The sequence below is a fragment of the Poecilia mexicana genome, unplaced genomic scaffold, assembly GCF_051168715.1.
Source record: "Poecilia mexicana isolate PSO_F unplaced genomic scaffold, ASM5116871v1 scaffold_20, whole genome shotgun sequence".
NCBI classification, from domain to species: domain Eukaryota; kingdom Metazoa; phylum Chordata; class Actinopteri; order Cyprinodontiformes; family Poeciliidae; genus Poecilia; species Poecilia mexicana.
This window is the reverse complement of record NW_028263389.1, coordinates 23,141,447-23,157,492: the sequence shown is the minus strand read 5'-3', so window position 1 is coordinate 23,157,492 and position 16,046 is coordinate 23,141,447. Positions and strand designations below refer to the sequence as shown.

Genomic DNA, 16,046 nt, shown 5'->3' with positions numbered 1-16,046 from the left:
TGGCAGACGTTGAAGTATTACGGGGGTTGTTTGTGGAAAACTTACCCTCCCCACCAACACCGGGTCAGGTCCGGTGTATTCCTCAATGACAAAGAACTGATTCCAAACCCATCCTCGTTTGGACCGGTGCAGTACCTGGCCTTCCTTCCCTGTCCTCTGTCTATGTCTGTGCAGCGATAAGTGACCTAAGACATCAAAGCGTCCACTTAGATTAATACATATTACACAAAGAAAGGTTAGACTTGAAAACTGACAGCATATTCATGATATTATTACACACATAATGTTAGAGGACAAATGAAAATACAAATTAAAGTTACTTTATGAGGAATGTATGAACAGACACTGCAAAAACTGAAAGAAAAACAATTCTGAACTTCATAAACACTTTGTTTATTTTTTCAGAGATGAAACTTAAAAGTGGGCGAGAAGCTGTAACCTCCAGGGCACGGAGGTCTGCTTTTGAATTCTGGGTCACTCGAGCAAATCCCAAACCGGGACGGTGTGGGTGGACTGTATGAAGAACACACACTTCAATGAATTGTGTTTCAGAAGGCTCTAAGGGAGGCATTTAACCTCTGTTTGTTGCGGTGCAGCTGCTTTGTGGTTAAGCAGAGCAGAGTTGGGTTTAAACTGAACTAAATCCATGCTGCAGCGTCTGACTGCAGGGATGGGCAGCACAAACTGCAACAAGCTGGATGCTCTGAGTGAAAGGTTGAACATTTGAATCTCACAAACTACTCACAAGCGGAACAGAAACATTTGAATTCATGTTTTTTATAATGCTAAAGAACATCGATATAACAGGATGTGAACAGCTGGATGCTTAGGTCCCTTTATTTACTTTAACTCTGCACTAGATTCATAATACAAATTGCACTAAATACGAACAAGAGCAATTCCACCCATTCAGTCCAGTAGACTGAATCTAAAAAACGAGTTTTTATGTGAACTTGAAGTGGGTTTTTTTTTGTGCGAAAGTAAAGTAGTTAGTTTGAATTTTGCTGTTTCCGTCAACCTTTTGTAAGACGATACTTGAAAATGCACTTAAAAACACTTAGATGAAAATATGGCTGTAACAGAAAACATCAGGTTCTGAAAACGTTCAGCACAAGAACCGATTGGAGGAATAATGCTGCATTGGTGTTTCCAAATTAATAAGTTATGCAGCAAATTGTAAAACGACGCATCACATTAAGTCGTTCATTTGGAGACAAAACGATATAGCTCATGTTAAAATGATGAGAAGTGGATACAACAACAGAGGATAAATGTAATAACTTGTATAAACACATTCATCAGAGTGAAAACTGTTATTTTGCTTTGTACTCTCAACTTCCCAACTCTTACTGTCCAACAAAAGGAGTTAAAAAACAATTTAAAGAATTTTGTTTGAAGACAGGAATTTTTGGCAATAATATCAGACAGAGCTCAATAAGACACAGTTAATTCTACCTTTAGTGGGATTCCTGACCCATTTTCCTGTTTCCTTCCTGTGCACCATTAAAACCAGGTTTCTGCAGATTAGATTTTTTTAAGGAAAGAAAATCCTTTAAAAATGATCTTTTTGATCTGGTTGACCTTTGAGAACACAGGCAATTTGCTCTGGATGTGACTTAAACAAGTGTAAATATATATGGGCCGACTTTCTATGCCTGGTGGTCGGACAATCATTCAGCCATCTAACGCGCTTGTGAGTTAAAAATGTTACCTAGTTACCATATTACATTAGGTGATATGCGTTATTGGAAGACATTATAAAGAAGAACTAAACACCAACTATAAAGTCTATAAAGATTAAAAAACTGAAAATAAACAAATAATCCTTACCCCGGTGGGGTCTGGAGGCCCACCAGGCTTATAATGAGGTTTACTTATGTGCATATTTCCAAAGATCAACGGTATTAAGTAGATATTGTTGATTAATGATAATGTAATGATATTAAACCAATGTTATTATTAATTTAATTGCAACTCTTGTCTGCTTATACAATTTTCTGTGAATTCACAAATTTATTGCAAAAATAAAATCTTAATCCTGAGAAATTAATCAAATTGTCAGGACATAATATCATGCAGTACACAGAGCTGCCAAGAGTTGAGACTGGTGGATTTAGAAACAGTGATATAACTCACTTCACTATGACAGAAATGTTCCAGCAATCCATTTAAAAATTGGTGTAAATAGCATGTACTTGTAGCTTGTTTTTCAGTCCTACCTGGATGCCTGTGTCTGTGGCTCCTGTGGTCCAGCGTAGCATGTCCTTTCCTGGTTCCTAACGCAACACTGCAGAGCACTGAAACTCCCAGCAGCACCAGGAGGACCCTCAGCAGCCCGAAGCCCTGCCGCTTTGCCATCAGCACCGCCATCTTGCCTAACCAATGGGACTATGCGCTCGGCTCTCTCCGACTCTCTGCTTCCTCTCAGTGGAGCTCCACTCCCACCGAGGCCGAACCCCGATTTGTTTTCTGAGCGAAACGTCGATCAAGAGTCTCCTTGTTCATTTGCTGGGTCGGAGCTCAAAGCTGCAGATTCTGATCACTGATGAGCAACCTCTTCTTCCAACTTGTCACTTCTGTCTTCAGAGAGCCTAAAGGAGAACAGAATGGAAAAAACTTTGTAAGTAACACCAGGTTAATTAATATTTAACACAAAAAGCATACCTTTAGCTATAAAAGCCCAGACATTATAAACAGACTGGCAATAGAGGGAAAACGGCTTTCTAAACGATTGTCGGCTTAATTAGGACAATGTGCTAATTATACAGGCAGTGTTGTCCATAAACCCATTAGCTTTAATTCAATTAGATAGAGACAGATTTGTTGTAGAGCAGACAGTTCATGTGACAGCCGGTCACCGTGTTGCTGGTTTAATTACTGCCGTTTCAAAAGCGTCTAAAGAAACACGACAGTGAAGAGACAGTCACTGAAGTGTTACAGTGTACACTCCACAGAGCTTTTTCCACCGATAGGAGCTTTATCGCTTCAGCTGCACACTTTGCTTGAGGTGATGATCTGGCCTCTACGGCTCCACAGTCAATGAATCAGCAAAACTGAGACTAAATTTGATCTCTACAAAACCCAACATGTCCATTAACAACCCTGAGCTGTGAAACTAAGAACCGCTTGCTCATGGAAGTAACCCTAGATGGATATCAGTCAGCAGTGCACCTTTTTCAGCTTGGCAGTTGACAGAAATCTGTGTTTTTAATGTCTTCATGGTAGGCTAAATGTTAACATGTTTATTGTCATTATTTGTTCAATTTTACATGGTCAGAATAAAAAGTTACATGAATGAAAGTGGAGAACGTCTTATGAAGTCAGTCAGTTGCTATTAGCCTGTGATATCTGGCTGATTTGCAAAGGCCTCCATTATAAAATAACTTACATGGTACAAATTTGGGTAGTTAAATGAAAAAAACTAAAAGCAGTACCAGACCAGGTGTAAATGAATTGTGAAAACATTGAGAGAACACAGACTAGCTAACGGTTAGCCGCTAAATTTAGCATCTGTCTTGGAGCTTCCTATTCCCAGGTTTTTATCAAGTCACTACTTCATGTTCATTGTCGTCATGGGTCACTTTTACATAAGCAGCATAAAAAAATAAATGTGCAAAAGTAATTTCATGCCACAAAATATCACGATTAAACACCTTAAAAGTGGAGCGCGTCTTATGAAGAGAGTCATTCAGCAGTTACCTGGAAGTTTGCACCAGGTGTAGAAGCTTCCACTGCTTTAAATTACTTGTGTGGCACAGGTTTGGGTAGATGAATGAAAAAAAGAAAGAGTAATGCTAAAGTTAGCCTCCGCTTTGAAAGCTAACCTCCACTTTGGAGACTAGCTTTGCTTCCTTTTCCATTTTTTTTATTTGAGTCTTGAATTAATGTTTGTCATTATTTGTTCACTTACATGAGCAGAATAAAAAAATAAAAGTATAGAAGTAATCTCACAACGTGAAATCTCACAATAAATCACTTTAATGTTTCTTGTCAAAGTGAAGGACGTCTTATGAGGTGAGTCAGCTGCTGCTACCTGGTGTAATCTGGCTGATTTGTAGAAGCTTCTGCTGCTTTATGAATGAATTGTGAGAACATTGACAGAACAGCTACAGCTCGCTTCTGTTTCGGATCCTCATTATCCCACCTTTTCTTTTTACTTCATTTGACCATCTCTTTTTTTAAGATTTAACACACTTGACTGGTCAACTCCACATTAGACAATTCAACAAGAAGCAGTTATATTGTTTTACAAACTAGTTTGAGGTTTATGAAACACTTATTGGTGAAAACACAAAATGTGCATTGTCAACGTTTGTTTTAGGTTTTTTTAATCGTCCTTCTTTATTCGTGGTTGGGATGCACAGAGACACTTTGATATGGTTAATAATTGTTATTATTGTTATATGATGATATTTTATGCTGGAACAGTGCCTGCTGCTCACTGAGAAAAGTAAGAACAACTTGTGGTCACAGGAGTCTCCAGTAACACCAACAAAAGTTTCTAGAATTATTATTAGTTGCTTTAGTGTGAAAAAAAATGCTACAGAGGTAAAAAAAAAAAACAAAAAAAAACCTCAATATCTATAGATCCATAATTACAAATGGAAAAAATAACATATAGGGTCAGTTATGTTTCATACTTGTTGCAATCAGTTTTCTGGTTGCACACCACAGATGGTTGCCTAATTGGGAGACAGAGTGGATCAGTGATAATCAAACAAGCAAAATAGTGCATACTTAGAGATTTACTATTTACTGAAATATTTCCTCTGATTACAGATTCTCTAGACAAATATTAGGCTTGTTGGTTGTCCTTGTTTTCCATCCCTCTGTTGTCTCTATCCTGAGATCATCTCCTTCCCACTGACTCTCTGCCCAACTCATTCTGAGGGATCTCAAGGTCAGAAGGTAAATATAGTTCTACCACAGATCCGATCAATGCCCACAACGCCTCAATCCATCTATCAAACTTCCTCTCCATCCCGACAACACCACAATGCCAAGACACTTGAACTTCTCTGCTTTTGTCAAAGACTAAGAGGAAGCAGTCCACTTTGTTCAGTTGAGGACCCTGGCCTCCCATTTAGGTCCTTGTCTTGTTCCAGTGAATACAGTACTGTCTCATACATCCCTATTTAATTGAGATCATTTTCACCGTCCTTGGTATATTTGGCAATACATCACTTCAGTAATGGAGAAATTATTATAGTGGCAATGTTCGATCAAAGAAAACATCAACAGCACCATAAACCTGCAATCACTTATTACACTTATGTGACTGCATGTTTCTAACTTCAACTATGTTAATGTTAAACAGGTCTGCTACACTTTGAACTTCAGACATGTTTGCAAGCTTAGGGTCAGGTCAGCAGCTGGGCCAGTCGCACTGAATTATCACCAACCACAGCAATAAATTGTGCAAGTTAGTATTGATCTCAGCTACAGTGTCAAAGTTTCAAACCCAGTCAGGATTAACTGAATACCAGCAAAGAGCTAAAGTAACGTTATTTACCATGGAAGTCTGACCTCAAATCTCAGAAAATTGCCACATGTTTGATCTGTTTCTAGTTGCAAATGGACAACAACTGGGAGTTATTAATGATGGTCCTTTTGAGCAGGCTATCTACCTTAACAGATGGTTTTTCCTCAGCATTTCATATATTTAAGCACAAACTGGGGATGTTGACATGCTGATGTTGGATAGTACTGTCTGTGTTACTGATTTAATGAGAAACAAACTGTCAGAACTGTAAGTACACTGAATATTTTTGCAATTTTTACGATATATTTTGCGTGGATGCCATATTAGATTTGACGATCTGACATCAGTTGATTTTTCTAAAAATAGCAAATTCAGAAATTTCACCCTCCAAATCAAGCAGGAAGCAGCATTATTACTCCAAAACAAAAAGCAGTAGCTGGCTTAAGGTCTTAAATTGAGATGCTCTTCTTTCTTCTCAACTCTTTCTTTGACTCACAGAATGTGGATGTGTTTGGTGTGTGTGTGTGTGTGTGTGTGTGTGTGTGTGTTTGGAATTTTAAGCTGATGAGAATGTTACTTTACGGATCGTTGGTTAGCATTAATCACATTGCCAGCCGGCTATGAAGTGTTGACAGTTACTCCAGTACTGACTCATCATCTGTCTCTTTATGCTCAGACGCTCTGTGCTTCTGTTTGTGGATGTAAATGTGAGCATGTGCTGCCTGTCTCTCACTCATCCGGGCCTTGAAGCTAGTTCTATGAGACCGCTAATCTGACACCATCCTGGAATTGAGCGAAATAATGTCGCAAAGATGTTGAACATTCCATACTGAACATTCAATGATTTAAATTCATTGAAACAAACACAAATTCAGAATACCACTTTTAAGAAACCAGATTAAAAAGGCAAAAGATAATAAAACAGTAGATTCGGCCAAGACCTCGTCAGTAAATTTTGTGCTGTGTCAACTCTAAGACTTAATGCTGTCATTTTTAAGTCTCATTAATGTATTTAGCATAAATAGTGTTCCTCTGTAGCTTGATTTGCATTTGGAATACCTTTTTCCTTAGTTGTTAAGTTAAAATACTGACAGTAGTGAGGATAATGACAAATCAAACATGGCGTCATGTAAAAACAAATCATTAAACTTAGAGAAGCTAAGTAGTTCGTTTCTCTCAAGTGTGTGACTAATAAAAAATAGTGGGACTCTTAATTTTCTAAAGTGAGTCAATTGCAGGATCTGTAGTTAATTAATCAAAATTGATAACCACAGATCGGCAAAATAAGCTACATTTTCAATTCAAAAACATATTTTGCTGCTAATTTGTCGAATAGATAAAAATATGAGCTCAACCACAGAGATATTTGTTGTTTTTAATCCGTTATTTAGGTTCTTCAGCCATCAGATTGGTGCAAAGTGCTATTCTAACCATTCAACTATCAAGTGCTGAAGGAACCCCTGATCATTCATGGAACGTCTGTAGAGGTGTGGACAGTGGACGTTGACAGAGCATTGGGTGCGTTTTAGCACAACTTGAACACAACAATAGTGTTCTCTGGCGTCTTATCAGGCCATTTTTTGAAGCAAAATAAACCCCCAGTAGTCCAAGAGAAGCTTTGTTACCTACTGCTGCTGATTGCGGATGTTGATTTACAGGCATACCAGAAATGTGAATACAAAAACTTTTGCTCTGAACATTTGTATGTAAAAACAAAAACAAAAAAAAAATGTTGAATTGTGTCAAGTCTATATTATTTCTTCACTGCAACAGCGGTTCTTGGCAATATACCTTAAGTCACTGTAAAACCTGTTTGTTGAAAACAACCACTTCGCAGAATAAAACCACATGAATATCCAAGAAAGAAAGACACCAGGTTGCTAAGCATCCAATCTGGACATACCAGTGTTTGTTATTATTCTCCTATATCTTGAAACTGCAGGTCTTTTGTCAAACAGTCGTCGTTTCTAGAAAATGGATCTGGGTTTCCTGGCATGCTCAATGCTCGACTGAGCGGCAAAGAGTCAAGCAGAGAAGAAAAGGCCTACACAGAAACCTCCAGTGAAGATGACTCCCCAGGGCAGGCATGCCTCTTGGCCAGACGATTTCCTCCGTCTGCACACATGACTCAAGAGTCACATTAGAGTAGTGAACAGTATGTTCGAGCATGTGTGTATGTGTGGGTGTGTGTGAGCATACATGCAATTCCCTTCAGTTTGAAGCAACGTTGTGAATCCATGAGTCAAGTGTTTGAGTAGAGCACAGTGATTCATTGGCTAACATTAAAGCTGGGTGTGTGTGTTTGAGTGTTTTAAACAGTGGTCGAAGCACTGGGGTTTAAAGCACCATCTATCTGTGTGATGTTCCCCACTGACTCATATATCATCTAGGCACATATAAGCCCACATGTGTGTCTGATTCAGAACAACCACTTCTGCACACCAAAATATAATTTGTGCATCCTTCAAAATGAAAAGTGAAGTCGATGTTCTTCATGTGGCCGAGTGTTTCTGCTGTTTGGTTATTACTAAAGATGGTGTTGAGAAAACAGAACGTATGAAATTATGGAGGTTATTGTTCTATAACTTTATGCTTTCTAACTGTGTAACATTAAAATTATATTTTTTATACACACGTTTGCAAAACCTCTTTAATAATGTCATCACTTTCCTCAAAATATGCTAAAGAGAATCCTAAACTCATGTTTTGATAGTAGAAATCCAAGATGGCACTATGAATCGTCTAACAAGCGACTCTAAAAGGAGTATAAAGTTTCATAATTGGTATCCATTAAAAATGGATACCAATTATGAATAACCCTTAATGTCCTACATTTAAAATGTCCGCCTGATATTTTTGCCTACTTTAATTGTACGCAGTTCTTTAAATGTCCTGTAAGTAAATATATTTGTGCATTTATCTATAACAACTGGAACTTTTAATATATAGCGAGTTATTTTCATAATTTAGCTGAAAGGGCAACGTCTCTCCTTTCAGAAACCATTGGAATTTTTCAGATGGCGCAAATTGTGGTGGAATTACGGTTCTACACATTTGGCTCCGTTTGGACTTAGAGCAGTGGTGCCCAAAGTTGGTCCTGGAGGGCTGGCATCCTGCATGTTATAATTTCATTGTATTTGACTTTTTTGTATTTTTTTCCTATTTAAAATGAACATGGCTAAAACCTAAACCAAGTTCCCAAAAACTGTTTGCTTCTTTAAGACTCTCCATAGTCGGTGTGTAAGTATTGCCTGTAATGTCTTCAAATAACATAACTCCCTTGTCATATTTTTAAATTTCCTGTTAACATTTTTTAACACACAAACATGCTGCACATTGATGATGTTGTCTTCTCCAGAGTGAAGGGTGATGCTTTTAGTTTTGAAATCATGATTTTCCAAGTTTTTTGTGACTGGAAATGATTATAAACAGGAACATTTCACCTCCATATCAGCCCATCCATGTAGCCAAGTGTCTTTTCATTAACATTTAGTTTTATCTTTGGAATTAAAAGTAACATTTCTTATTTTCTTCTAAACAATTTCCAAACAGCTAATAAATGTATAAAATCTCAAAATTGTTTTTGGATTCCTAGTAGTCAGCCTTAATTCAACTAAACCTGCATCAGTGATATCGATTGAAACTTTTTATATCAAAAATATTCTGCATAAGCCTTATGTGTGTCTGCCTGTTTGATCCATTTAGCATTATGGATCGTCCCTTTCTGCTTTTCACACTGACTGGCCTTTCATTACTCTAGAAACCTGCAACAGCAGCCATTACAACAACCTTGGAAAATGTTTCTGAAGTATAGAAAGAACAAAAATACTTGACTCTAGGTGTTTTTTTCTTTTTGGTTCAAACTTTTGTTTTTTGCCTTTTTATATTTATTTTTTTTACTGAAGGCACCAGTAGAACAAATATGATTTATTTATGGATGTCTGGTATATGCATGAATACTTTACCAAGCTTCATTTTATTTATTCATTTTTCCAAACAAAAAATGGGAACAAATCCAAATATTGACAGATAATGTAGAGATATTCCTTTTTTTTTTAATAAAACTTTTTTTATTTATTTATTTAGTTTTATCTAATTTCCTTTTTCACTTATCTTTCCGTACAATTTGGCAATAATGCAGAATAAAATCACAGTTGGATAGAAAATATGTCTCAGAAAAGCTTGGTCTAAGTTGTCTCTTCTTGTAGGAAGAAATGTTGCTACAGGAATAACAAAAGAAAAAAAACAGATTTTGTCAGAAATTTGTTTTTACTCACAACAGACCAATGCTCACTGTTTTTATGGAATTTATATAAAACTGTAAAAAGACAAAGCTTCACATGTAGGCAGAACTAAACAGTATAAACTGCTGGGTTAAAAATAACCCAATTTGTAACCCAGCGCTGGGTCAAATAAGGACCGACCCAACGCTGGGTTGTTTTAAGTCAACTGGGTTGGGTTGATGGTTGACCCAGCACATTGGGTCATGGCAACTAACCAAAGGTTGGGTTAAATTGACTTGTTTAAATTTGTTAAATTGACCCAAAATTGGGTTGAAACTCATAACCCAACACAAGGGTTATTATACCACCATAGTTGGGTTAAAAAAACAAAACAAAAAGATTTATTTACTTTACATTTCACTATAAAAACAGGATTAAAAACTATCTGAATTTAAAGCTTCTTTCATTTCCACATGACACATATATAGAGCCAGCAGATTTCATTTACAAAAGTTACAAAACATAAGTTGTTTCAAAAGTATATAGTTAAATCACTTCTACTCATTTGGCTACAACTCCAGAAGTATCTGTTACTCCACATTAGAAAACATTTCATGTAAAAAGTCTGTTTTAAAGCAAACTACAAGTAAACCTTTCAGCCATTAAACAAGGAGCATTTTTAACGACACTTTAGCATTTTGCCTGTCTCCCTGCATGGGGACATACGGGTTCCATGTTGTCACATTTTGTAGATGCGCCACCAGGTTTGTCCCAACCTGATGGAGAGAGAAGACAGAAAAAAACAGGCCATTAGTGATGCACTTATTTAAACAGCAAACAATTTGAGCATTATTCAGAGATGAAGGTTGACTTACAGGCTGGATATCAATGAAAACATCTGAACTTCCAGGTTGATGGATCTGAAACTTCTCCCAAATGAGTAAGGTGGAGCAGGGAGGAGAACTGGCAGCAGCTGCAGGGCAACATCATCTTCTGTATCAAACATAAGTTAGTGTTAAAATGGTGCATTAACTAGAAAGCATGACAACATTTTAGAGAACATTTCTTCTGAGCTTCAATACCTTGAGGGAGCAGACTCATGTTCTTGGCCACACAAAAGGTCTTCGTTGAGAACAATGAGTTTGGGTTTCGCTCAATTCTGAAGATTCAGGATGTAAAATTACAAAATCTATCAGAAAAGACAAAATCACAAATCAAACTTTAAGAATGACTGAATTCAATCTCACAGCTGTCTCCACTGCAAATAACTTGTAATTAGCCAGCAATTTAAAATGTTCAGAGTAATTTTATGTTCCTAAAAATAAATATAGCACTTAATGAAATGACATATAGAATTTAATTTAGAAGAAAAACTTAACACGAACTTAGTGTTGAATAACTATCAGCACCAACTTTAACTAAATTTATTTGTAATTAATAGTAACAATAATAATAAAATGAGCAAACATTAACATTAGATATTGTCTTAGTTTTGCTTTTAATTCGTTGCCGAAAACCAGCGGGAGTTTGAAAGCAATGTGCCGGAGACGGTCGTTCTCTCTCGGCTTAACGAGCCTTACCGAGCCGAACCCGATGACCCGGTCAACTGACGGAGCGGGGGAGACGAGCCGGCGGCTGCAGGGGAGCGATAAGTCCGAACACGTCCGAGCATGTTTGTAATTAAGCTATATGTTAATAAGCCGAGCGCATAATTCCAGTTTACACAACTAATAACTTTGCAAAAGTTATTTTATTGTCAAAAAGCATAATATACCCACATTATTAAAGCTCTGCTCGCTCTCCTCCGCCATTACTGCTGGTGTTCAAACACGTAGCCTCAGCCCGCTGAGGATGCGCGCGCATATTGCGAAAATCGGGGGACAAACCGTCAACTATCATTTATTTTAAAACCAAATCGATTTTTAAAAAATTGACTATGTTAAGTTACGAACAAATATGATTGAGGTTATATTAAATAACTGAATTTAACTTACTTGACAAATTCTGCCCTTCCCCTTCATCTTTTTTTTTATTCCCCAACAGCCGTGTTGTAGCAACACCGAAGCTCTGTCAGAGCAACCTACCTAATCAACATTTTAAATAACCATAAAAATAAATATCAAACATGTTCGAAATAAATTCTATTTATTTATAAAATCCTATTCACTGTTGAAACTTTATCTTCTTTTTACTTACCATGTCTTAATTCAAAGTAGAGAAGTCCGATATGCAACGTTCAGTCTTGTTGAAAATGGAGGCTTATGAAGAGGGGCGTGGCTTCTTCCAAGTTTCGTCTTTAACCCAACCGATTGGTTAAATCTACCCAACACCTTACCGAACGGAAGTGTTCAAGCTGTAGACTTCCGGGAAATTTCTGACCCAACTCTTGAGTTATGAATTTTGACCCAATATTTGGTCAAACTAACCCACCCTATGACCCACCAGCTTCAACCCAGAAATTGGGTTATGAAAATAACCCAGTTCCAGTTATTAAACAAAGGTGCCTGTTGTGGCCATTTATGTAAATTTTGTGGATTGTAATTTTTAACAATTTATTTTTCTTCTTTAGACAGAATATATTTTAAATTAGCTTAGAACCAAAATCTGTAATTAATTTGGATATTTTAATTGTTTAGATTAGGTTGGTAATTGTTAGACCCTCCCATTAATTTGACACTGGGTGCTTGGTGGGGGTCTATTGTTTGGCAAATGTTTGGTGTGTTGATGGGAGGTTTTTGTAAATGATTTTTTGATCAACTTTTTGTACTTGAAACATCAAATTAAGTTTACTTTCGCTTTCAGCTAAGTTGTAAGACATTTTAGTACTTATTTTGTCGCTATTTTATTTTTGTTTTTTTACAAGAAATAAAGAATATATTTTCTCAAAACAAATCAAGTTGGAAGTGCATGCAAATCAAACCACCTCAGGGTTTCCCCCAGTGTATTATAGGCCTGGCGGCCCACCATCCTTTACTAGCCCCACCGCAAGGCTAGGCCTTTCTTGTTTATGTTTTTAGGAAAATAATAATAATAATAAAATAATAATAATAATAATAATAATAATAATGATAATAATAATAATAATAACTTTTTTTTTAAGCCGGATTGCAAGCGTCTCTGTTGCTCTGAGCGCTTCACTTGCGGAGCAGACTTATTCCTAAAAGATATGTTTGTAGAAGATAGGTTTATAGTTTATGCACTTAAAACTGGACCAATCACACCGCTGGCGACCCCGCACGCCTCCTTTCACTCAAACTGGACACAGGCTGACCTGTATGGCTATTTACATCCACCCCCTGTGAGGAATTATGATTCTTTCCAGAGGTTTTGATCAAGGTAGGACTTTAAAGACCACTCTGGTTAGCTCTGGTTGCGCAGCTCTACTTGAGCTGCAGGAATAACTTGTAGTTGCTTTAAGAGGTGCATTGAGCGAGCGGTGACAATGATTTATATTGTGAACAAAAAATTTGTGCGGCTTTTCCATCTCAACATGCTGCCCAGGGCCGGCTCTGCCTGCGCTGATAAAGTTTATCTATGTGTCCCGGTTGGCCGGTGTATTAGTTAATGAACTAGCGCTAACCTGATCATGCAGTTCAGTCTGGTGAGGAGCTTTCGCGCTTTCCTGTCTGTAACGCATCACGCTGATTTTATATTATTATATTATTATTTTTAGTATTATTTTTCCAGTTACACAATGCATCATACTGTATCAAATGTTTTGTCTACTTAGTCAGACAGAGTTAATGCGCGCGGCTGCGTGGAGATCTGAGAAACTCGTCCCATAAACTTGACCAACCAGAATAGTTTCTGTGACGCTTATTAAAACTCAACAGACACGAAATGAAAGACCTACTAAATGCACATTGGCAGCATTGAATCAAATCTCCCGTTTGTTGCGCAGCAGATTACCTCCTCATAACAGGGCTGGTCCAAGGCTGTATGAGGCCTGGAGCAGAATTTGATTTAGAGGCCCCTTTTGTTGCTAAAAACATCAGCACCTTTAACAGATGTGTTGGATTTAGTCTGAGAGAGGGGGAATAGTTTAATTGACCAACCTAAAAAGCAATAAGTTATAATTACAGTTTACTAAATTGTATTTGTGAACAAACAGAGCTCAAACTTAAAGATTAAACTCACAGCATCAGATTGTAGCTATGGTAACAAAACTATGAATATTGTTCTTTGAACTTTTACAAAGTAAACTTGCCAGCTCCTTAAAATCTTACATTTAAATGTTAAACAATTTAAAATCTTTTAATTTATGTGTGCTGAAATTGAATCAAATTTATCAGCATTGATCATCTCAATAAACAAGTGTTACATTCATCTGTCTGGTCTGTGTTAAAATGTTAGCATTTATGGAGCCCCTGAAGCCCTGATGGAGCTGCTGACTTAATTTGGATTAAACAACAGTGCAAATAATTGATATTCATTTTAATTGTATATTTTGGTTTGTTGTTTTTAAGACTAGTTGTGGGTTTAAGTAGTGTTTCACTGGCGATGTTTTCCTGTAACGTATAATTACTGAGTGATATATTTAAATTTCCTGTCACCTTAACATCTTTTAATACAAAAACATGGTGGACCACCTTGGCACCCCGACCACCAGGCTTAGCAAGTTTTCTGGGAGAAACCCTGCACCTGTTACCACCCATGGCCTTTGTTGGAATTTTGGTTTTTGAAACATAGAAGGCCACGACAGTGCCTTCTAAAAGAATGGAAGATATAACCAATTGTAAAACCTCATAGAAGGTTTTGAGCAAAAATAAAATTTCTGTAACAGGACTGAGCAGGTGTAGTCAGTATAGAGTGAACCACAGATTTTGTTATGTAACTGCTTGTCAAAAAATTAAAGCAGAGCTGGCCAGCTTGGTCCCATGCAGTCCATCACCAGGTTAACGCCACACTACAGTAGGGTGATTCTCTGATTTATTGCTGGATTCTGACAATTTGTTTCAGAATCCAGCTTTGAGATAGTCATGACAAGTTGCTGCTGACATGTAATGTGCTGGAGCAGCTCAGAAACTAGTCTCAGGGGTTTACAATACAGCAAACAAAATCTGTCTGGCAGAAACAAGATGCTACTGTGTCTAAAAGAAGCAGTATGAAAACTCATAATATTAAAAATGTTGGGATAAGCTAAGAGCAATTTTTCCAATGACACCTTAACCGTAAAATGTCAGCATGTGACTTCATTTTGTAAAGTCGGTTGAAGGTCCAGTTCATATGGGAACGTTTTATTCTAAAATGGGAAAGCTTTTTTCACTGTTTGTGCCCTGTATCACCATGGAAACAGCCATTTAGAGCAGTGTTTTTCAACCACTGTGCCGCGCCACACTAGTGTACCGTGAGTGATCGTCAGGTCTGCCGTGGAAATGATCCAATTTCACCTACAGTATTTTCCGGACTATAAGCTGCTACTTCTTTCCTACACTTTGAACATGCGGCTTTTCTGTGGATTTTTCTTCAACCACCAGGGGGCTCTTTAGCAGGAAGTGAATCATTGGAAGTCAAAATTGGAAATCAAAGAAGAACGCACTAATTTTCATTTAGAACCACATGCTAGCAGCAGGAACGACGGAGAAATGTTTTCAAACTCATATGATGCAGCTTCTAAGTTGAGGAGTATCGATCTGGCAGAACAGGAGGGAAATAAAGCCGCTGCACGTAAACTCGGCGTGAACAAAACGGGATTTGGAGACGGAGAACTGCGTCCTTAATATATCCAGCAGCTATTAGGATGCAGCCCTCTGCTGCCCTCTGCTGGGTCTTCATGGGAAACAGAGAGTGGCAGAGATACCAGCGGCCTGTAGCCCGGTGCAGCTTATATAAGTAAGTTTCCAGGGGGGGTGTCCAAAAAATTTGAAGGTACGGTTTATAGTATGGTGCGCTCATAGTCCGGAAAATATGGTGATTGGTCTTAAAAGATTTTTTGAAAACGAATTAATTATCTGCAAATGATGCCACCTTTGAGTGTCTTTGATGTAGTAGTGACTAGCGGCGTAATCATGTCATTTTATTATCACTAGATGGCAGTAGGTACAGAGCATTTTACATTAAAACACAACAGTGTTGTGGCTGTTCAGGTGTATTTCTGAAGTGGACATGTTAAGTGCAATTTGAAATAAGAAATGTAAAATATGATAAAAAATAAATGTTTGTGTTTATTTGATTCCTATTCAAGACACTTTGATAAGAATGACTATATATGTAATATAGGCGGCTACAGAGTATCTGTTTGTATTTTTGGTTGGTGGTGTGCCTCCTGATTTTTTCAATTAAAACAATGTACCTTGGCTCAAAAAAGGTTGAAAAACACTGATTTAGAGAACCCAAAACTT

At 37.4% G+C, this 16,046-nt stretch overlaps 1 protein-coding gene across 2 annotated transcripts in view; it reads right to left on the bottom strand.

The window, feature by feature from the left end:
* cdh11 (cadherin 11, type 2, OB-cadherin (osteoblast)) overlaps nucleotides 1-16,046 on the bottom strand; it is a 130,684-nt gene that overhangs the window by 40,459 nt on the left and 74,179 nt on the right. For both annotated transcript variants that reach the window (XM_088001544.1, XM_088001545.1), the window contains 2 exons: nucleotides 2,220-2,591; nucleotides 46-185 (listed from right to left, as the gene is read on the bottom strand). In XM_088001544.1, the coding sequence (XP_087857670.1) occupies nucleotides 46-185; nucleotides 2,220-2,370 (291 nt within the window). In that variant the 5' untranslated portion in view covers nucleotides 2,371-2,591. The remainder of the gene's footprint in view (nucleotides 1-45; nucleotides 186-2,219; nucleotides 2,592-16,046) is intronic.